Below are 23,261 nucleotides of genomic sequence, written 5' to 3' on the forward strand. Positions count from 1 at the left end.
ATACTGGGAGCAAGCTTGCCAAACAAGGCAGCGTATAGGATGAGTCCGAAAGACAATGAAGAAATTCGTAAACAAGTGCAGGAGTTGTTGGATAAGGGACTGATCAGAGAAAGTTTGAGCCCGTGTGCAGTACCAACAGTACTTGCACCTAAGAAGGGTGGAGAATGGCGAATGTGTACAGATTCGCGGGCCATTAATAAAATTACGATTCGATATAGATTTCCCTTACCCAGGATGGACGACATGATGGACTGTCTTAGTGGAGCAGCTTATTTTACAAAGATTGATCTGAAGAGTGGTTATCATCAGATCAGAATCAGGGAAGGAGATGAGTGGAAAACAGCTTTCAAAACTAATGAAGGGCTGTACGAATGGCTGGTCATGCCATTTGGATTGAGCAACGCTCCTAGTACCTTTATGAGACTAATGAATGAGATGTTAAAGGAATTTATTGGCAAGTTCGTGATAGTTTATCTTGATGACATTTTAATTTTCAGCAGAACAAAAAGAGAGCATCTTCAACATGTTCGAAAAGTGTTAGAAAAGTTACAGCAGAACAAACTGCTGATAAACTTAAAGAAATGCACTTTCCTGCAGAAGGAGCTGGTCTATTTGGGGTTTGTAGTTGCAGAAAATGAATTGAAAATGGACCCTGAGAAGATTGCAGCAATTATAAATTGGCCGTCACCGAAGAGCTTATTTGAGGTACGTAGTTTCCACGGATTGACAAGTTTTTATCGAAAGTTTATTAGAAATTTCAGTGAAATCTGCGCACCAATGTTAGAGACCATCAAAAAGGCCAGCCAGCCTTTTTGTTGGACCAAGAAGGCAGAAGACAGTTTTCAACTTTTGAAGCGGAAGATCACAGAGAGGCCAATCTTGAGGCTGCCTGATTTCAATAAAAAATTTCAAGTTCGGTGTGACGCAAGTGGAACAACGATTGGTGCTATGCTTAGTCAGGACGACAGACCAGTGGCATTTTTCAGTGAAAAACTGAATGAAAGCCGGCAAAAATATTCCTCATACGACAAGGAATTTTACGCAGTGGTCCAAGCCTTAAAACATTGGAGGCACTACCTACTGGGCAATGAATTCGTTTTGTTTTCTGATAATTCGACATTGCAATACGTAATGCAGCAGCACAAGTTAAACCATAAGCACACCAAGTGGGTAGAATACTTGCAGAGTTTCACTTTCGTGTTAAAACACATAAGTGGGCAAGCCAACAAAGTGGCAGATGCTTTGAGCAGAAGAGCCTTGCTCTTACAGGAGAGTAGCATACAGGTATTGGGATTCGAACATTTGAAAGATTTGTATCAAACCGACATGGATTTTAAGGAAGCTTTTGAAGCCTGCCAAAATCCCGTATTAAGGAATGCAAGCCCGTGGTTAGACTATAATTTACAGGAAGGATTATTATTCAGAGGTGGGAAATTATGTATCCTGGACTGTTCAATGAGGGAGAATATTGTACGGGAAAAGCATAGCGGCGGATTAGCGGGACATTTTGGCATCAACAAAACTTTGGAGCAACTCGAACATTTCTATTATTGGCCTAAAATGAGCAGGGATGTACAAAGATATGTAAACAGGTGTAAAGTCTACCAACTGTCAAAAGGACACAGTCAGAATACCGGACTTTACACACCACTACCTGTTCCAAGCAGGCCATGGGACTCGGTCAGCATTGACTTTGTTCTTGGACTGCCTAGAACACAACGGGGGTATGATTCAGTAATGGTGGTGGTAGATAGATTTTCAAAAATGGCTCATTTTATTCCTTGCCGGAAAACTAGTGACGCCACGTACGTGGCACACCTGTTTTTCACGGAGGTTGTTAGATTACATGGCCTACCCAGAACTATCATTTCAGACAGGGATGTAAAGTTCACAGGGCACTTTTGGCGCACCCTATGGAAAAAGTTGGGCACGCAACTGAACTTCAGCTCTGCATATCATCCGCAGACTGATGGACAAACGGAAGTGGTGAACAGAAGCTTGGGAAATTTATTACGGAGTTTGAATGGAGAAAATTCACGAATATGGGACCGAGCTCTCACCCAGGCAGAATTCGCTTATAACGATTCGCCCAATCGTAGCACCGGACTTAGCCCATTTCAGATTTTGTATGGCATGCATCCTCGGGGAATACATGAACTACGAGATTTGGGAAAGCTGGAACGGCGAAGCGCGGATGGGGAAGACTTTGCAGAAGCAATGAGCGAACTACATGAAAAAATCAAACTAAGGTTGCAGGACAGCGTACAGAAATACAAACAGCAAGCAGACTCAAAGCGACGAGAGGTGCATTTTAATGTTGGGGATGAGGTCCTTGCGCATCTGCGCCGGGAACGGTTTCCTAAGGGCACATATAATAAGCTGAAATATAAGAAAATTGGTCCCTGCAAAATCCTACGTAAATTTTCAGCCAATGCTTACGAGATTCAGCTGCCACCTGACATAGGCATATCACCTATTTTCAATGTGGCGGATCTGTTCCCATATAATGCCCAAACAGAGGATGATAGTGTGGTACAGCCAACACGGGACACCCAATTTGGAGACAGTTCTTGGAAGAAACAATTGCCTTCGGTAAAGTCCCATGAGATTGAAGGGATCCTCAGCACCCAGGTAGCCAAGAAGACACGCAGGAAGGAATATCTGCGTTACCTCGTCAAGTGGAGAGACCGTCCAATGGAGGACAGCTCATGGCTCGACGCGGCACAGATACAGAAGGCTGGTTATTCGGTGGAGGAACTCATGGAACGGAGCCATGAATTTCTTTTACCCCGGGAGCCTGATGCAGGAGCATCTGGTTAACAGGGCGAAGACGGAAAGAAGGTTGATATGGATTCTGAAAAGGACAGAGAACACAACTCACTGGACGGACAACGTGTCTGTCTTTATTTTTATTTATTGTTTTTTTTATTTTACTTTTCTGTTAAAAATGCCAAGAATAATGTAATGAGCTCTAATTAGGAACAATAGTAATTAGTCAGAGTCATTTGTTTCTGAACAATTATATTACTATTGTAAATACAAGCAAAGGAAAACATGCTAGTTAAGAATAAGTTTCAAATACGAAATAACTATTGTAACTGACAACAAAACAACTAACAGAAGTTATCCAACTGTTCGAGGACAGTGATACAAAAGGAGGAAAAATAAGCCCAATAAGGGTTGGCCAGTGAAGAAGATAAGTAACAGAAATAAATATACTCATTTTTTAGTGCACATACAATTCCACGAGTGTCCTCAAATACTGTGAAAAGAAATTCAATGCTGTGTATTCTTTTGTTTTCCTTTATGGTACAAAAACATTGTTAACAGGTTCACTAAGGACTCTGAACTAGAACAGAAACTCTGAACTAGAACAGAAGCCCAATAACCAAATGAAGAGCCACAACGACTAGCACAGGTCGTGCGGACATAGCGCTCAGGCGTATATACATTTAACAGGTATGCAAACAAAACCCTACGAGTGGTTCCAGATTTATTTTCATATAGAATTCACAGGATAAAACATAGTCATTAAAAGTCTGTATCAGTATTCACATTCTTTGTTCAAAATAACTACAAAACCAACCGAGTTCGCAGACATGGGGAACTGACACGGTTGTAAACAAAAGCCCTCAATAAAGAGTTCGAGCCCATCTCCTGAGGTTACCACAGAACCTCGCACCTAAGAAACCAACAGCAGACAGCGGCACAGAGCCAACGAAAACCAAGCAGACCATACAAGAACCCAAACAAGCACAGTTAAAACGACAAGGTGAAGCTACTCGTATACTGTTCAGGGTGACCGGGAGTCCAAGTGTTCGGACCAACGAACAACTCCACCTGCATAAGGGCAAACGAAGGAAGGGTCAGTCACCAACCACAGCAAACGAAAACCAGAACGGAGAATTGGGAAGAAGCTAACGAGGAAGTTTAACAAGGGCCATTACCTGATAGGCGAGCCGTAGCTGTAAATTCCGTAACCGGACGAGCCCCTGCTCACAGAGGAGCCGAGCCATTAGTCTCAAAACAAATAGCAGAAATAAAATCTAGCAAAGAACGGAAGCTTACCGGTTGAGTTGGCAAAGGGATGGGCAGAGCATGCCTCATGACCTGTCGAAGTTGGAAGCCGACGAACCCACGTCCACATTAACCTTACAACTCTCGCATAGATATAAACCTTTGTGAGATACGAGTAGACAGTGACCAGAATACACATAGGCGAATATCAAAGCCGGATATACACTACAAAGACAACAAAAACAAATGTAAACGGAACCATAGTTCAAACCTTACCAGTGCTTCACCAAACAAACGATAGCATATAGGCCAAGACTTGGAATAGCAGAGACCACGACCGCAACCAAACGCACACCACACCGTCGACCGGGGTTGGCAGAGTTCATACATTTTACCATAGAAAACACAGGAGTTACAAAGAATCGCCAGGAGCTCGCAGAGCTAAAGACTAGCGCAACAATGACCACCCAAGGAGCGCGAACGGAGTAAAACCCAAACCGAGGCGGGTTTCCAAAATCCCGAGAAGGGACAGATGTCCACCCAGCAAACCATCAAGGTACCCATGTCGTAACCCAAGGAGATTGAAAATCAAACAACATTTATTACCAAATCAATTACATTACTGTCTAGATCGTAAGTGCATTACACATCAGCTTTGGAACGGCGGGACCACGTGGGCTGGCCCCATCAATACGGCTGCTAGGCCACCCAAATGGTAGAGCATAATATTAAATTTCGGATTGACTGGTGGCAGCTAAATTTCAGAGTGCGAGCTGGATCATCCCAGCTTAGAATGACTACCCATTAAATGAGTCGAACAGAGGATTGACAGTATCACGATTATCAATAGCCTTGTGGTACAGTAGGATATACATGTTCTGCACTTTGTAATAATTCCGTAGCCATTAAACTCAGGTAATGGTCAGGTCGAATATAATGGATTAATAGTAGGTTTTTCATTAATGTTATAGTTGATGACAACAGAGTTATGTGTTTTTAAATAAAAAAAATTAATTGTATGCATATTATGATAATTTCATTATATAGTGGAATGGAGATATGACAGTTCCTTTGTCATATATGGTAGGATAGATATTATCAAGCTTGACATAGTTTCCATTGGGGTAAATGTGAATGAAATGGTAGTGAAGGAGGCATTGCGATTAGTAGGGTCTGATAAGCCCTTTGAAACTAACCCTATAAGAATGGTTATATATAGTTATTGACACAATTTTAGGGGTTGTGATTTCCTATAGTGTGTTATGACTGTAATGTTTTGACTATGTTCACAATTTTGTTTTTTTATATTTTGTATGAAGAGATCGGAGGGAAACCAAAATTTATAAACCCAATAAGTTATAGGATCAAGTACTATCATAACTAGATGGAAATTAGGGCTATAATGGAGAACTAGATGGAAATTAGGGCTATAATGGAGTGGATTTTGGACGGCATTTCTCATAGTTATCTGGAAAAAAAATTATAACAACTCATCCATTGAAAAATCCAAAATAAGATTGATATGCATTGAAGACTTCTATATAGCTATTGGATCACTATATTGAAATAATTCACATAAAAACACATACAATTGTTAGAGAAATAAATTATGTTAATGGTAATCCACTGATAGATATCATCAGGGATAGAGATCTACATAAAAGGAATTTTCTAGAAATTTTAATAAAGTATCCATATAAACTATAAATCTAGTTGTATGACCCAAACCAAATTTTATTTCCTAATTTCTCCATACGTATCGATGAATATTACAACAATAAAGTACCTTCTAATATTTCATACTTATCAATGAATATTACAACCATAAATTACCTTAGAAATAAAAAACCTTCTAATATTTCTAGCGAGGTAGATCTTAATTTGGAATACGTTCTGAAAAGTATAAATATAACAAAATCTTTTATACTTCAAAATTTTTATCTCCAATAAATTATATCTCTGAACACCAACGAAATTTGAACTTGGAAAAAAATGAATAAGATTGTAATATATACTAGCAATTGTCCCAAAAGGTACAAAGAGAGGCCGATAGGATTATTAAATTAGAGTTGTTGAATTTCTCTAAAAGAGATATTGGTTGAAGCCTACAAGGAGCAACGAGATTTGATGTTTGGAGTTCTATGCTATCTGGACATCATATTTCTTTAAATACAATGTAATTTTTTATAAAAGTTCAAGCCCAATGCAGTTCTGCCATGCAGACATACACTTAAATCGCTACTGGACTTATGATATTGACAAAGTTAAAGTAAAGTGGTATACAAGAGAATGTATCAAGCTAAACCACAAGTTACACATCTTTAGACCTGAAAAAGTACATAACAATGGTCTGGCAAATCAATAGTGATATCATACTTGCTTTTCCTTCCACATACATACAATTGCTCCAAAGGCACCAGTGGGTCACTAAAACGAGTGACCACAAGAAGAGACACAATTGTATTAATCGAAAGAAAATACAAAGTTGCTAATTAGAAATCTATGGTCAAACACTATTGTTCTCATAAGTAGTGTTTGTTATCACATGCATTTACAGTGGCCATTCAAGTTTCAATTTTATTAGATCAATTGGAACTTGTTTGGTTCACAATCAATATTTTCTATTCAACTATATGTGTTTTATGTTTCGCAGATAACATAAAGAACAAAACAGTAAATCTCATCCTCTCATCAATAATCACTATTAAGTTGTTTACATATTTTACTCTTCAGTGAGCCAATGAAGTGTAATTAAGATGGCCATCATTCCAATGTCAGCCAATGGAGTGTAATTATAAACTCATCCAATATAGATCAACCACAAGAATAATGTCAAGCTGTATCATCCAACAATAAGTTTTTCTTTTCAATTAACAAGCTACCAGTTCTTTGGCTGTCGCATAAAATATAAATTGAGGAGTTAAAAGACACTAGGGCCATTATAGCTAAACATGCATCAAGGTTTACTGCTTTACCCGATCAGGATGCAAAAAGAAATGCTACAACGCAGTAGCAATGGATTCATCAGCGAAAATTGGCCAGACTTTAATTAATTCACAAAAACGTTGAATGATATCAATTGTTCAAAAGTTTTAAACAAGTAAAGAAACACAAGAGAAAAGACAATAAATGCTCACCAAAACAAAAGAGATGTGCAAATGATTAAATTAGTTACTGAGGTGTGCTGAAATGCCTTAAAAAGTGCTTATAGACTTTAACTATATTTATTAAGGACCCCAACTGGAATTTGCAAAGCAAAAGGTTTTTCCCCGAGGTTTGTTATTATCATGTTCTCGTTCTCTAAAAGTTTGCTCCAAGTAGATCAAGTGGGCAAGGGACTTTACATGGACTCCACTCAACTTCAAACACAGCTTCAGCCATTATGCAGAGTGATTGAAATTGAACACAGCTAAGTAAAGAAGACCAACAATTGAGCTATAATCAGTATCAGGGACTCCTCGAGCACCAACTGGACACAAAACAGATGAAGACTCCCTAGCCTTTGCCGCTGCTCGCATAGCTTCATCTGGATTCAATTTGGCTAGCCTCCAAGCACTGATTCTAACAGGACGCTTCTGCATCCTGTTTTCCATCCTATTTACAACCTCGATATCATCAGGATCAACAGTGGACGGGTGTGGAATAACTTCATCCTGCCATTTAACACACAATACATGTCAGCCTGTACTACTATAGTCTGACCAAATTACAGACCTAAACCAAGATTTGAAATTGTGGATAACAAATTTATATACCTGATGCTCAACAAATATTCTAAGTGGTGTACACCATGCACCTTTATACTGCAAACCAAGAGAACTTCCTCCACTTAAACCAGTGGCAGTTGAACCACTTGGAGAAGAAGGTATACTTCGTGCATCACCCTCAACAGAAACTCCTGGCGGCTCACTTTGTGACCTCATTGCCACTACATATTCATATGTCGTAATTCCCTGCTATTCAGTACTCTTGTTAAAGGATGTTAAGTTTAGTGAATATAAATCGACAAAAGATTGTTGAGAACCATATGGATTTTTAAATAAAACTAACCTTTTTAATCAGTGTAATATGAAAAAAGAAAAGCTCTGCTAATGGCATTGAAGCAAGTAAGGCCACCAATGTACATACTACCTGCACGAAGACAACATCAGAACTCAGTTTCAGAGACAAAAGCTTACTAAAGTTTTATGCCGGTTATCAAACTTAGAGTACCTTAATATTGGCTGAATGTTGTTAGGTTTATCAGATTTTATAGAACCTCTTCAATGAATTACTGTCCTTCCTATAATTCAGGAATCATTCAACATTTTCATACAATTTTTTCTCTTGTGATTCTATACAGGCATTCTGTGGTCCAGACTCCAACATAACATTCTAAGAAGTTTTCCTCAAACAACATAAACTTTAGATCCTTCTAGAAAATCTCTGAAAGAATACAATTTCAGTTCACTGAAACTGGGTAACAGCATGCCAATCACAGACAAGAGTGGACAAACATACAACCACATAGATCATCCAAAAGCATATTTCATTTCAAATACATGACAGAAATATGTTGTTCAATGTAAAGCAATTTATCTTCCTAGCAATGAAGCAAGTTTTGAACACATACATAACCAATAATCTCCCTAATCTATCAGAAATCTTGTGTTCCTCATAATATCAACTCAGCGATTTTTAGAAGCTTTCTTACCAGGAAAACTCCTTCTAAGACTCTCACTCACAGCTTGCACAGCTGAGACAGGTCATACAGAGTAAAATATGTCTATAAAGAATTTAAACCTCGGTGAGGAATATTATCCCCTCCGCTTAACCATAAATCCAAAACCCGGTTAAGGATCCCCGAGTATACTTACTAACATGTCAAATATTAAAATTTTCTCAACCCTAAAAGAAAAAATCACATACCTTTCCCAGGGCTGCTAGCTTCTCCGGCAAAATTGTGCTGAAACCCTCCCCAGCCATGTCTCCATTGTGATCAGAAACATCATTGTTCCGTCCTGATCTCTCGTTAGGTCCGAGGCATGGTCTTGCATGAATTGCAGAATTATTTTCCTGCAATACCAAATATAAAACGTTACGCCCACTTCAATAATTACTAAAAACCCGGTGCGAGTTCTAAACCTCAAAGGAAAACTGTTATGCCAACGCCTCTCTCCATAATGATGGTGGGCTCGAATCTTCACCCACTGCATGAAGCCGGCAGAAATATCCGCAAATTTGTTACAAATTCCTGTAATTCCTGAACAAATCGTTACAAATTACTGAGAAAGCAGTTTAAAGTTAGCAGCGATTCTCCATGTGCCTTCAATGGTGTCCACTGTGACAGAGAAGGGCACGTATTCCTGTAATCCCTGAACAAACCGTTACAAATTACTGAGAAAGCAGTTTAAATATTTTTATTTTTTTCTTTATAAACTTTTTATAAAACCGACGGATTTGTGGTCTACGCAGACATCCCCAATGCTCGGTCTCGGAGTTTATAGGTGGATTTTTTTGGGGGGATTTTGCGTTTACATGTAGGACGCTTGTATTAATGTTAATTTTGGTTCCTTAGAAATCACGAAAAGCGAACTCTAGATTCGATTTCGTACTGGCCATGGCTACAAGCATCCGATAAATAAATACCATAAAAAAATATGGATTACAACTACCAAAATCAATTCAATTGGACATGAGGAATATCAAGCAATGCTGATACAGATAACAGAACAGAATACAATATTATTGATACAAAGAACAGAACAGAGTCGTCATTGTTACAGTGATATAGTTCCCATTGCATCAGCAGTTTAGTTCCCATGCTGTAAAGTGTGTTTGATAGATGGTTAAAATCAAACGTTGGTGTCTATTGGAAGGTGGGATGCCCTGGGAAGGATTAGAACAAAGCAGAGTTAGGTAGCTACTTTCCAATAAAGAAGAAGATGACTCCCCCGAGGCCAGATTTTCCCAGATAGAAGCAAGTATTTAAGCCTTACAGTGGGTGGTTTCTTACTTGGTGTCCACCCTACTGGAACAGAGGACTCGTGAAAATGAGAAGAAAGCAGACCTGAAAGAGTCAGGCATAGGTCTGGAATGTTTATTCGAAAAAAGTAAGGCTGGCAAGTTGCCAATTTTTTTCTAGGGTAGAAGTGAAGCTCGATATTCAGCTATTTAATGGGCTTGTGAGCATAGAGAAATTGAATAAATGTTTAAGGACGTTTGAGGTGTATTTCAACTATCAGGGATATAACAAGATGAAGAAAATTACCTTTGCACTCTTAAAACTATTGGAGCACGCCCTCCTGTGGTGAGAAATTTATTGCCAGTGTTAGCAACAGTAATGGAAAGTGCTTGTTAATTATTGGGATGACTCTATAAGGCTGTTGCAGAGGAAATTTTGCCCAGTTGGGTATGAAAGGGAGCAGCAAATTCGATGGCCGTACTCAGAGATATGAAGGGGAGCAGCAAATTCGATGGCACTACTCAGAGAGTTGTTATGTGGCTATTTTCAAATGATTTGAAATACTTTAATTCTCAAAGAATCCACAAACATCTACACTGTCAAAGAATACAAAGAAAAAAAAATAAACCGCTAAAGATAAATTCATTTGAACCGGGGAGAGACGTACCAGTTCCATTGAATGAGAGAAGTAGTTGCTCCTCGTCATGATCAACAATGAAATCCAAATACACTGTAACAACAAAAAATGAAAAAAGAATGAACCCTATATCTCTGTTTCTGTAGAAGACAAGTTACCCACAGTCATAAATATAACAGTATACCTGGTATCCAGAATCCATAAACATCTACACTATCAAAGAATTCAAAGAAATAAAAATAAACTGCCAAAGATAAATTCATTTTAACCGGGGAGAGACGTACCAGTTCCATTGAATGAGAGAAGTAGTTGCTCCCCATCATGATCAACAATGAAATCCAAATACACCGTAACAAGAAAAAATGAAAAAAGAATGAACCCTATATCTCTGTTTCTGTAGAAGACAAGTTAGCCACTGTGATAAATATAACATTATATATACCTGGGTATCCAGAATCCATAAACATCTACGCTGTCAAAGAATACAAAGAAACAAAAATAAACTGCCAAAGATAAATTCATTTGAACCGGGGAGAGACGTACCAGTTTGATTAAATGAGAGAAGTAGTTGCTCCCCATCACGATCAACAATGAAATCAAAATGCATTGTAACAACAAAAAATGCAAAAAGAATGAACCCTATATCTCTGTTTCTGTAGAAGACAAGTTACCCACGGTCATAAATATAACGTTCTACCTGCGTACCCATATTCTGGAGCAGGCCAACCCTCTACTCGGGTATTTGTTTATCTTTTTGTTTCGGATTCCACGCAAACGTCTTTCCCAATCCCCTTTTCCATCTTCTCCAGAATGAGTAGTCACAGAAAACTTGGTACGACCACGACCAGAGCCTTAGCAGGCCTATTTTTTCGTACTTTCTCGTTCTATGACAGGTCCACCTCCTCTGCAGCCATCTTTCAAAGAGAAAATTCTTTCCCCATCGTATCAACTGCATGGTTGTCCTCTTCTGAGTGATTTTGAGACTGGGGGAAGCCGGTCTTCACATCTTCAAGAGACGTATACTTTCTGATAAAAAGAAAAGAAGACCCCAGATCTCATTCACTGGGTAAACTATTTTTTGATCTACAATTTATTTAGAGTAAAGAAAAAATAAATAAAAGAAGACCTAAAAAGACAATGAGCATAGATTTATTTACCAGGATCAGGATGAGAGTGTAATTCACCTCACCTTCTTGGTGTCTGAAATCACTAAAATGGAATTAATTAATGTAATGTCATTTCTAATTTATCATAAAGAAATAAAGAAATAAAACAATAACAAAAGTATCGAACAGAAATTTACCATTATCTGAGGAGGAGGATGACAGTACCCTGTTTAGCTGCCTTTGAAACCTTGCTGGTGTTGCCGATTCGAAAGTTTGAACATATATTTATCATAATCAAGTAGGAGGATGAAAATTCCCAGCCCTTAACATCTTCACCATTGCTGTTTCTCAAAACCTTCGAATCCGCTCTGAAGAGCCCGCTGACAGAAGTCCTAACCACAGAGCTCCTGCCGACCCTGGACAACGACAGAGACCTCAGATAATCCTTGCTCGAACTGACAGCATCACAACACGACGACGACAGCGATCGAACCGACAACTTCTTGGCAGCTACCTCGGACGCCCACAGGTCGCGCCTCTGCAAGCCCTTCTCGATCGGTTTAGGCCCCGAATTCGTCACCGCTACCTGTTTTTCATTCTCGTGAATGGCGATCAAATCCTGGGGACTCCCGATGAACGGGTGCCTGCCTTGCAGAGGCCTGACGCCGTGCAAGACCGGGACAGGGGACCCAGGTTCGAGCCTGTCGACGTACACGAATTGGCCGAGCTGAAGCTTGTTACTCAACACCAGGTCGACATCTTCGTCTTTGAGAGAAACATAGGTAGCATGCGAGGAATCCGAGACCTTGACATAAAAACCGTGCTTCGGCCACAGCGCGTCTCCGTCAAGATCGGCGGGAATGATATCGATTACCTGCAGTAAAGATGATCTGTGTTCTACGGCCGCCTTAACATCCGAATTCATGTGCTGCAGAAGTCGCTTGAGCATCCCGGCTGTTAACGTCGTCATTTTGAATCCCAATTGAAACCATAAATCCAAATTAATATACAGTTCTGGCGGTCTGTGTGCGCAGGAATCGATTCCGGATGCTGCTGCAAACAAGACAGAAAAGAAACAAGAATCCTAATTCCAATAGCCCGCCATTAACTATCAAGAAAAAGCTACGAACCCTTAAGTGGGATTCAGATTGTCAAACGTGGACGCCCATGACCAAATCCCGCCACAGGCGAAACTCGATCATTATTCTGAGGAGTACAGCCGCGAAAATCCTCTAGCTCGACTTTCAATCTCAAGGGACTTTTCTTCTTCTTGGCATCCCCGCGCCCAAAAACCACCGCCTCCCCATTCTTGAGAGCCAGAGTAGGTGGTAACCCGCCCAAGCGCCCACAACTGCGATTTCATCTGCAAAATACCTTCGAACTTGAGACATACAGAGTCGGCTAATAAGCACTCCACCAGAATCGATAAGAAGAACTGCAATTGTGCAACCTTGAGAGGGTTTCCGTTGAGGTTTCGCGAGACTCGAGCAATACAACTCGCGCCAGCTGCAGAGGTTTTGCGAGACCTGGGCAATACAACTCGCGCTAGCTGCAGAGGTTCTCGGTTGAGGCCATAGTAATTGAAGGGACCATGACGAATATCGTATATCAGTGGAAAGCAGAAGGGTCGCGCCAGGTGTCAACCTGACAATGAAAATGACAACGAAAGTCTGTTTCAATAGGAAGGCCTATCGGGCTAAATATATAAAAAATAATACATTAATAAATTCTAAAATAAAATATGATTATTTCGAGAATTCTTTATCGAGATAAAGCAAAATGAGCCTGACGCATACTCATTAGCCATAATAAACTATTATTATTTAAAAAATTCTTATGAAGATTAATCGAATGAGCTTGACCCGAACTCGTTAGCTATAAACGTTTTACTCATTAGCAAATAGGCTAGGATCAACAACAAAACCATGATAGAGCTTTTAGTGTGCGAGAACCACTAGAAGACATGGTTAATTTATTTCGAAGAAAAGGGAATTCTTCGTTCAAAGTTTTATCTCTTCTCTGTTAGGTAAAGCATGCATAATTCGTATCTATAAAGTATATTATTAAATTTTAGTTTATTGAATTTACTTAATTCTTTTTTGAGAAATATATTTGTATTTAAAAATGTATATCTAGTAATGAAGTTTATCTATAATTTTTATATATACTTATCATAATTTAAAAAATAAATAAATTTAAATTAATTATTTTTATAATAATTATATATAAATTAAAATAGATTATTATTATTTAGTTTTAAAGTTATGGTCAAGCCAAACATCAAATTGGTGTATGAGATATTTTGTTTATAAGACAATAAATTTATTATAAGAAAACATACATATTCTACTTTTTTAATTTTGACTTTAACTTTTTAATAAAAATTAATGTTCTTAACAATTAAGCCCACTCAAATTGTATAAAATAAAACACTCCAAATATTATATTAATACTAATAAAATAAAACAATACAACGATTATATAAATATATTTTATTTATACCATTTTAAAAATAAAGCGTATAAATGATTTAATTCACAACCCTTATTAAAATATTCTCTATAATTCTTTAAGCGTTATAAAAAGACCGCTGCCTCTTTCTTCCATTGTGATTAGATGAACGCTTGGTCTAAAAAATGAAGCTCACATTATACCTGTTGTATTTAATGTTATCATTCAATCCATTCCATTATTAAAGATAGGGGCCAAAAGCATTAAGTTAGTGTAAAGAATAAAGTGAATTGAAACTTAAATAATGAATATGAAAATATAAGAATTTAAAGTAATTAAATAATTTAATAAAATTATATTAATAATTTTTGAAAGTTTAGTAATAGTAATATATTAATTTAATTTTAAAATTAAATTTAAATTAAATATAGAATTGGTGTATAAGATAATTTAAATATTATAATATTACAGTGATAACTTCAAAAGTAGTCATAACTTCAACACTAATTTGGGTGAGATTGCCAAGCTTACTCTTGCATCTCTGAAATCTCTCCTAGCTAAAAGCCATTGGAAATGCAATTGGGAAATTTTACTGCAGGTGCCCAAAAATAGAGGAATATGCCAGAACCACCTATGCACACATCTGTGTGGAAATGGATTTCAGCGCCAGATTCCCAACTGAAATAAACCTAACAAGTAAACACTGTGTGGAACCAGAAACTTGATTATGAAAGTGTCATCTTCCGATGTCGATCCTGCTTTGAGACAACTCATCTAGCCAAAAATTGCCTAAAAGCCTCCCAGAAAAATTCTGCTAAAAAAAACCACCATAGATCTACATGGTGGGAAGGAGCAAGAAAGAAACAACTCTCAAGACAAGCAGGGAGAAATCTCACCCAACAACAAAAAAGTGAACTCGACCACCCCTCAAGCATCAATAGTTATGAGGATTCGAAGACTGCACAAAATAAATCTTCATTTAACAGCAAAACAGATCTCCCAGACCAAACTTCTTCTACGACTATCTTCAAAAGGACGAACACAATAGATCGTGAAGGTAAGACACCAATGTCCCAAGAACCAGAAGAGATGAAGGAGAAGCAAGATAAATGAAGTTGTAAGACTGTAGAGGAAAAAAGAAGCTACAACACCAATCTCGCCAAGAAAGATGAGGAGCCAAACAATTAAAAACCATGAAAATTATAGGTCCGATACACCAATTTAGTCTCAATAGACATTAACCACTATCGTCATCATCATCACAAAAAAAAATGATTTAAATACTATTATATTACACCAAAAAAATTCTAACCATTTTTTAACCTCCAAACCAATTCCTCCCTTAGATATCCTTCTTCATTTTGTTATGGAGCCATGGCTATCTTTGTAACTTTGACAGCACACTCCAGTTTGGGACCCACCTATGGAGAGGGATTAGAATTAGGCAACCATATTATAGTTATCATCGTTGACGAGCTGAGAGAACCAAGCAAATATGAGCTTGGCTACTACAGCCAGAGTTAATACGCTAAGCAAATTACTTCAATCTAGAGTGGGCATGATTAAAGTTTTTATTTTATTTTATTTCAGTGGACAAAAAACAAAAGGTGAGTCGATAGAAGTCTATATAAAAACTTAGAAAACACTGACAACCTCCTGGGACAAAGTTATATCAGGGCATCGACTTTGTTTTTTTCAAATACGCCAGAATCTATAATTGATATAAAGATGGATGATGATGTATACCTAACCACAAAAACCCTCAGTGTATATTGATCCTTTAGTTTTTTTTTACAATGCATCAATTTTTGCCAGTTTCAACTAATGATCTGTTAGGACCTTTTCCTAGCATGAAATTTTGCCATTTGTCAAATAATTAAAAAAACTCGCATCCAGCGGCCATTCCATCATTGCTAAATCTAACTTATTCTAAATATTTTGAAATTTTATGAAGAATGAAGTGAATACTTGTTATATTCCAATCAACAATCAAGATAAAAATGGCTCTCCATCACAACCCCATTTCCATCCTGTCACGCCCCTACACCTGCGGTGATCTTCCAACCGCTTGTAGCGAGGTGCGGCACCACCGAGCGCTTTCTTTTTAACAATACTAACACCCGTGGACTATGCCTACTTCAACATGAACATACTTAGCTTATGTTTTCGCAACTGAATAAAGCATTATCCTTTATAGTTTAGTGAAGACCATTCTCAATTATTAACCATGAACAATAAACCGAGAACATCAACAATAAGCAAGTACAAAGGGAGGGGCAACTCCCAGAAAGTCTGCCCAACAATATATTATAACAACTTCTTCAATATTACAATACAAGTATGCTTGGCAATCTCCAAGCCAATACTTAGAATAATTTTACGACCAAGGCATAGAACAGCCTTTTACAATTATGTGCACCTTTGCACAAAGTGGAACGCTCACCCGAGCCACCTATTTCACCTTGTCAAATCCTGCACACAATTATCTGCACATAACTCCCACCTCGGCATGCTTGCCTCACCCAAACCGCACTTAAAATCAAAACTGCACCTTGGAAGACCTACGCATGAGCTATGCGTAGTCTTCTTTACCCCTGCGCTGTTTTTTACCCCTTGTGCATATTTGTTGTGCGAAGATATGTTCGATGGTTTGAAATGAATCGCAGTCCATTCAATATATATGCTAGTGAGGTCGCAAATCCATCCTCGGCCAACCTTCCAATTATTAACACGAATGCCCATGTTTAGCTTGCCTCCAATGTCGGCTCGCCCAAGTGCGGGTGCGTTCTCACACATGACCTCGTCGTTTACTTCGCGCCCGCCTTGCGCCCGTCGTTCATCTCTCGGAGGCCTTACATTCTCCTCCACCTGAAATCGCTGTCATCCTCGACAACATATCATCCTGGTAGCTCTCTACCAGGATCATCATTCATCCAGGATGTCGACCTTTCTACACAAGGCAAACATCCTTGCAACATATGTAGAGACTCTTTCTCCACTATGTCCCGACCTAGTGACCGCTGCCACCAAGCTCACCATACCAAAGTATGTATCTCCATAATCCATGCTCAGGTCCATGGAAACTCCATCCATCTCATCTGCAACATGTTGCCCATATGTGTGTCTCCTCCAAGTGAAGGGAACATCTCCTCAAACCGACTCTTGATGTGCCCCATTCAGGTCCATGAAGCTCTCTTCATCATCTGCAATGTGCCATCCTCAAGTCTTCATAGAAACAAGTATGCACTTGTCTCATCTATCCATGTGCTGCCCATGATCCTTGATCAAATCAGCTCCCATGTGTAGAAAGTAGTTGAGTCTCGGCTCAACCCATGCTCAAGTGTATCACCAAGGCATCATCATCATCATCGTTGTAACTCCATCACCTCAAAGTGCCTCTTATCGATCCTCTACATCAAGTCACTCTTCCAAGCCATGCCCATACATGCACTTTGAAAGTATGCATCCCATACTGCATACATGCACTTTGAAAGTATGCATCCCATACTGCATCAAAGTCGCCTGACCTCAGCTCCTCAATGTATTAGATCTCTAAGTCCACTATACATGAAGTCCCTAAAAGTCACAACAATCTCATGTCCTCATGAGCTCCATAACTCATCCCCATGTAGTAGGAATGCTCCATAACTGCTCACAAGTCCATCCAAGTCTTCAATCAACTCTTGATGTGCCCCATTAAGGTCCATGAAGTCCTCTTCATCATCTGCAATGTGCCATCCTCAAGTCTCCAATCTTATCAACTCTTGATGTGCCCCATTCAGGTCCATGAAGTCCTCTTCATCATCTGCAATGTGCCATGCTCAAGTCTCCAATCTTATCAACTCTTGATGTGCCCCATTCATGTCCATGAAGTCCTCTTCATCATCTGCAATGTGCCATCCTCAAGTTCCCAATCTTATCAACTCTTGATGTGCCCCATTCAGGTCCATGAAGTCCTCTTCATCATCTGCAATGTGCCATCCTCAAGTTCCCATCTCACACTAGGTCCTCCTGCATAACATTCCTGCCCTAGCACTCCTCTTTGGATGTCCCTTGACATCTCTACAAGTGCTTCCACACAATGTCCTTGCATAGGTCTGCCGTGCTTCATGTCTTCAAGTCTCCAACCTGATGTCCATGACTAAGCTGCCCATGTAGCCCAACCAAGTAGACACATCACAACATCTGGTCATCTCATCCAAGTCTTCGATCTTTGGTTTAGTGAACTCGGTCACCCAACCATCTCATCATCATCATGTCATGAGTTCCTTCACCATAGCTCCTCCACCAAAGTATCCACCAAGACTTGCTCTTAGTCTCGGCCATGAGAAGTCCACCCAAAACATCGCAAGTGTGTGCCCTCCTCAATCTGTCCATGAGTCATGCTGGGCACTTAGCCAATTTATGTGGCTAAAGCATGACTCATTCTTCCACAACGATCATCAAGTTCCACCCTTGTCCCGGGTCCTTGCACCTTTCATCATAAGGTCACAAGTAACCCCAACAAGCTTTCCAACAACTGACAATCCTTGCTCTTCCATACAAGGTTCCATCATAGTCATCCATGGTAAGATGTCCTCTTGCCTTGGCAAACTGGCTTTGCCCTTCCCTGCACATGGTCCATCTTCCAAATGCCCAAATGAAACACAAGTATCAATACTTACTTCATCATCATGAGGCTCCTCCATGTGAGTGACCTCATCCATCCATGTTGACAAACTGCACGACCCTGGTTCAACTTGATCAACCTCAAGTTCATCCTCCATCATAGTCGTGTTTGCAACATCTTCATCACAGAAGGGGACAACAATAGCCTTGTTGCCCTTCAAGAATTCTTGTCCAAGTATCACATCGAAGTCATTCATCTCCATCACTATGAAGTCCAACTGACCCTTCCATTCTTTCATCTGTACAGGTACATCGTGTACCAAACCTGCCACCTTAGCTCTAGAGTTTACTGCCTTGACCTCCATATTAGATGTCAGCCCAGCCTCTTTTGCTAACCGTGTTGTCATAAAGTTATGTGTAGCACCTGTGTCTACCAGAGCTTGAATGGTCTTGCCATGAACCATCAAGTCGATGAAACCCAGACTGTTCATCCATGATTTCTCCATAACCTTATCTGCATCAGCTTCACCCGCCATGAGCAACCCTGCTCACCAGCTTCGACCGAGCTCTGATACCAACTGTCACGCCCCTACACCTGCGGTGATCTTCCAACCGCTTGTAGCGAGGTGTGGCACCACCGAGCGCTTTCTTTTTAACAATACTAACACCCGTGGACTACGCCTACTTCAACATGAACATACTTAGCTTATGTTTTTGCAACTGAATAAAGCATTATCCTTTATAGTTTAGTGAAGACCATTCTCAATTATTAACCATGAACAATAAACCAAGAACATCAACAATAAGCAAGTACAAAGGGAGGGGCAACTCCCAGAAAGTCTGCCCAACAATATATTATAACAGCTTCTTCAATATTACAATACAAGTATGCTTGGCAATCTCCAAGCCAATACTTAGAATAATTTTACGACCAAGGCATAGAACATCCTTTTACAATTATGTGCACCTTTGCACAAAGTGGAACGCTCACCCGAGCCACCTATTTCACCTTGTCAAATCCTGCACACAATTATCTGCACATAACTCCCACCTCGGCACGCTTGCCTCACCCAAACCGCACTTAAAATCAAAACTGCACCTTGGAAGACCTACGCATGAGCTATGCGTAGTCTTCTTTACCCCTGCGCTGTTTTTTACCCCTTGTGCGTATTTGCTGTGCGAAGATATGTTCGATGGTTTGAAATGAATCGCAGTCCATTCAATATATATGCTAGTGAGGTCGCAAATCCATCCTCGGTCGACCTTCCAATTATTAACACGAACGCCCATGTTTAGCTTGCCTCCAACGTCGGCTCGTCCAAGTGCAGGTGCGTTCTCACACATGCCCTCGTCGTTTACTTTGCGCCCGCCTTGCGCCCGTTGTCCATGTCTCGGAGGCCTTACACATCCGACCAAGATGTTACTAAAGCCTTTGAATTAATGGATTTGTAAATTCTAGTTTCCTTTACATCTCCTTGCAGAAAACAGAAAAACACAATCAATTCCTACAAACCCAGCCAAAACAGTAACATCATAACACAGTACAGGCAACTGCACCACCTAACCATAGAACAGGGATTGCCAAAGTAAACGCGAGTGGGTCTGAAATTTTGAGAAATTCAAAACTGTGAACCGGCGGAATATGGTAGTGGCACGACTCGCACCATACTAAGTCCCTCCACCACCGATCAACTAGGTCAACTATAACATTTTTTTTATGTTTTAGGTCTTTATACTTTTGTCAAGAAACATTATGTTTAAAGTTTTGCTTTTGAAAATTTTAATGAGCTTGTTCATTTTTTATAAAACATCTTTATCTATATTTTAAATCTTCACAATCAACAACTCTAGAATCTTCGCTTTTTGGCAACTATGGTGTGCATGGGTTGAGCCCGATCTCTCAGTCTATTGTGCACCAATGAGCCATTCTCTGGCTCATCTTAGTTTTGGCCGGTAGCAAGGGGACAAATTAGGAGGTAATTTCAAAATAAATAAAGAAATTTCAACATTCATATATTAATATCCATGTAGTATTGCGTATTTTGTTTTAGTAATCTGTATTTAGTTTTAGTGTGATGTTAGTGATTTTGAATTGACAGTGTGACACATAAATCTATCTTAATTTAAAATGGATTTGAAAATAGATCTATGATAGTTATAAATTAATTCTAAACTATGAATAAACTCCAGAAAAACACATATCTAAGATTATTATCAACTAAATTAAATAGCAATGGAAAATTAGATAATAAAATTAAGCTTTTAAATTATAAATAAATTTTGAATTTTTTAACCATAATGTAAACTTAATTTTTTAACCATAATGTAAACTTAAAAAACATATATTACCAATAAGTTATTAACCCGATTACATAAAACAAAAACTTTGGTTATTAACAAAATTGGATAAAAGACGAAATTTACATTTTCTATAAGTAAACTCTAAAGAATATCATTCATATATATATAAAATTCATTATTAGTAAAAATAAATAAAGCCTAATAATTAGATATTTTAAAGATTTTTTTCCAAAATTTAAAATAAACCCTTACATTTGATAGCACAACATCTTAAAAATAAAATATTAATAACGTTTTAGGGAAAAAAACCAAACCGTCAAGATAACGTTTTGTAAATTTAACGCACATCACAAAAAAGGGTAAGTGAATTTTTTAAACGTTCTGACGAGCATTTTGACCGTAAAATTCCACCTCTGAGACCACCACGTCATATCAGAGAAAAAACGACACTGACTGCAATTTATAATATGTCGCGGACCGGCGAATGCAGTGGACCCAATCAAATATCTGTTGTGAATTGGAAAGGGGCCAATGCCAAATAAACGGCCCTTTATCGGCGAATGCAGTGGACCGAATCAAAGATCCGTTGTCAATTGGAAAGCGGCCAATGCCAAATAAATGGCCTTTTTTTTTTTTCAGAGGAAAAAATCAGAATAGTATTATGTGAATATAATGAGCATTATATGTGAAACAAAATATATCAGCGGCCAGAAAAACAGCGGGCCTGTTCAAGCTTGAAGCTGGACATATCCGAGGGAGATCCTGTAAAAATATAACCTGTGAGCCAAAATATATCAGCGGCCAGAAAACAGCGGGCCTGTTCAAACGGAAAACTGGACATATCCGAGGGAGATCCTGATAAAATCATAAGAGTAGACCCAAAATCAATGCAACACAGGAAGACATCCAGTGTAAAAAAGGAGAGACAGTGAAAAGGATCAGCATAGTTCAGTAAAGTTCAGTAAAGGAGGCTGAGAGGGGAAAGAAGCAAAAAGTTAGAAAAAGAGCCATCATTGACAAGCGGACTCGAGCATAGCTGAAATATGCATCAGGGTGGAGCTTATAGGGAAAATAAATGGCCTTTTAGATTAGGCCAGAATCATATTTTTGAATAGTATAAAAAATTTACAAATTGGTTTAAAAAATAATAGAAATTTTGGTAAGATTATGATAAAATTTGGTAATTTTTTTTGAAAATTTATATTATAGTTGTTCAATTTTAAGATTTTAGGTGTCCAGAGTTTTTGATGATGATGAAACCATTTCCATCCTCACAAAATTATTCAAACACTCCAGCAATCTGATTTTTTAATTTTTCTTAACAAATTCTAACAAAAAAAAATATTGTCCACACAAATTTGTGACTTTTATAAACAACACCTTTTTGAAATTTTAAGGGAAAACCTACACTATTTAAAACTCTCCATCACTTATTTGGTATACCCACTGTGAATGTTGTTAGGTTTACTTTTAGTTGTATAAGTAAAGGGTTTTGAAATGCCAAAATTTTAATTGGAAACCTATACTATTTAAAACTCTCCATCACTTATTTGGTATACCCACTATGAATGTTGTTAGGTTTACTTTTAGTTGTATAAGTAAAGGGGGGTTTCATAGGGAAATAAAGTATTGTTCAACGAAAACGTTGGTATGGTTAACAAATTATTGTTCAAGGAAAAGATGGCAGATCCAAATGGTAACCCATGCAGTGAATTAATGATGGGCTAGCTAATGATTAATGATTGGTTTATGTAAAAAATGTAGAAGGGAGTGAGTTAATTATTGGCTTATTATATAATGTTTGATTTTTTTGTTTTCTCATTTACATATACTAGGTTTTTATTTATATTGTTTTCTCTTCTACTATTAAGACTTTATTTTGTTTGTTTTCTCATTTACCTACTAGGTCCTTATTTTTTTCATTACATGATTTTGAAAATAATACTATATTTACCTACTATTAGGTACTTATTTTTTCATTAGCTGATTTTGAAAATAATATTATATTCTTTAAATTTTATGAGAGAGGCTGAAATTGTTTTCTTGAAGTGGTTAAAGTTGGGTGTCAATTGTGAGAGATATCCCAACTAAACCTAACCTTAGATATCCCTATTAACAACACAATGTAATTAGATGGATCATTTTATTATTCAACCTATAAACTAACCTCAATTCAAATACCTTTTGATTTTGAAAT

At 38.4% G+C, this 23,261-nt stretch overlaps 1 protein-coding gene and 1 pseudogene across 1 annotated transcript; one reads left to right on the top strand and one right to left on the bottom strand.

Moving 5' to 3' along the window:
• The window catches only part of LOC149223853 (proline transporter 1-like), a 187,312-nt pseudogene that overhangs the window by 21,351 nt on the left and 142,700 nt on the right, over positions 1–23,261 (top strand).
• Positions 7,169–8,669, bottom strand: LOC149223855 (putative protein S-acyltransferase 19). Its single transcript, XM_089385945.1, has 3 exons — positions 8,068–8,669; positions 7,773–7,970; positions 7,169–7,670 (listed from the first exon to the last, which is right to left on the bottom strand). Exons 1-3 carry the CDS (start codon positions 8,113–8,115, stop codon positions 7,398–7,400), a joined length of 519 nt encoding a protein of 172 aa, XP_089242071.1. The 5' UTR covers positions 8,116–8,669; the 3' UTR covers positions 7,169–7,397.

Source organism: Pinus tabuliformis, chromosome Q, assembly GCF_031772625.1.
Source record: "Pinus tabuliformis cultivar Carrire ecotype Pingquan chromosome Q, CPIR1, whole genome shotgun sequence".
NCBI lineage: Eukaryota > Viridiplantae > Streptophyta > Pinopsida > Pinales > Pinaceae > Pinus > Pinus tabuliformis.

Coding starts and splice junctions, on each gene's coding strand:
- LOC149223855 (XM_089385945.1), bottom strand. CDS start 8,115: ATGCCATTAGCAGAGCTTTTCTTTTTTCATATTACACTGATTAAAAAG. Junction 7,971..8,067: donor ATATTACACTGATTAAAAAG/GTTAGTTTTATT, acceptor ACTGAATAGCAG/GGAATTACGACATATGAATA. Junction 7,671..7,772: donor GAATATTTGTTGAGCATCAG/GTATATAAATTT, acceptor GTTAAATGGCAG/GATGAAGTTATTCCACACCC.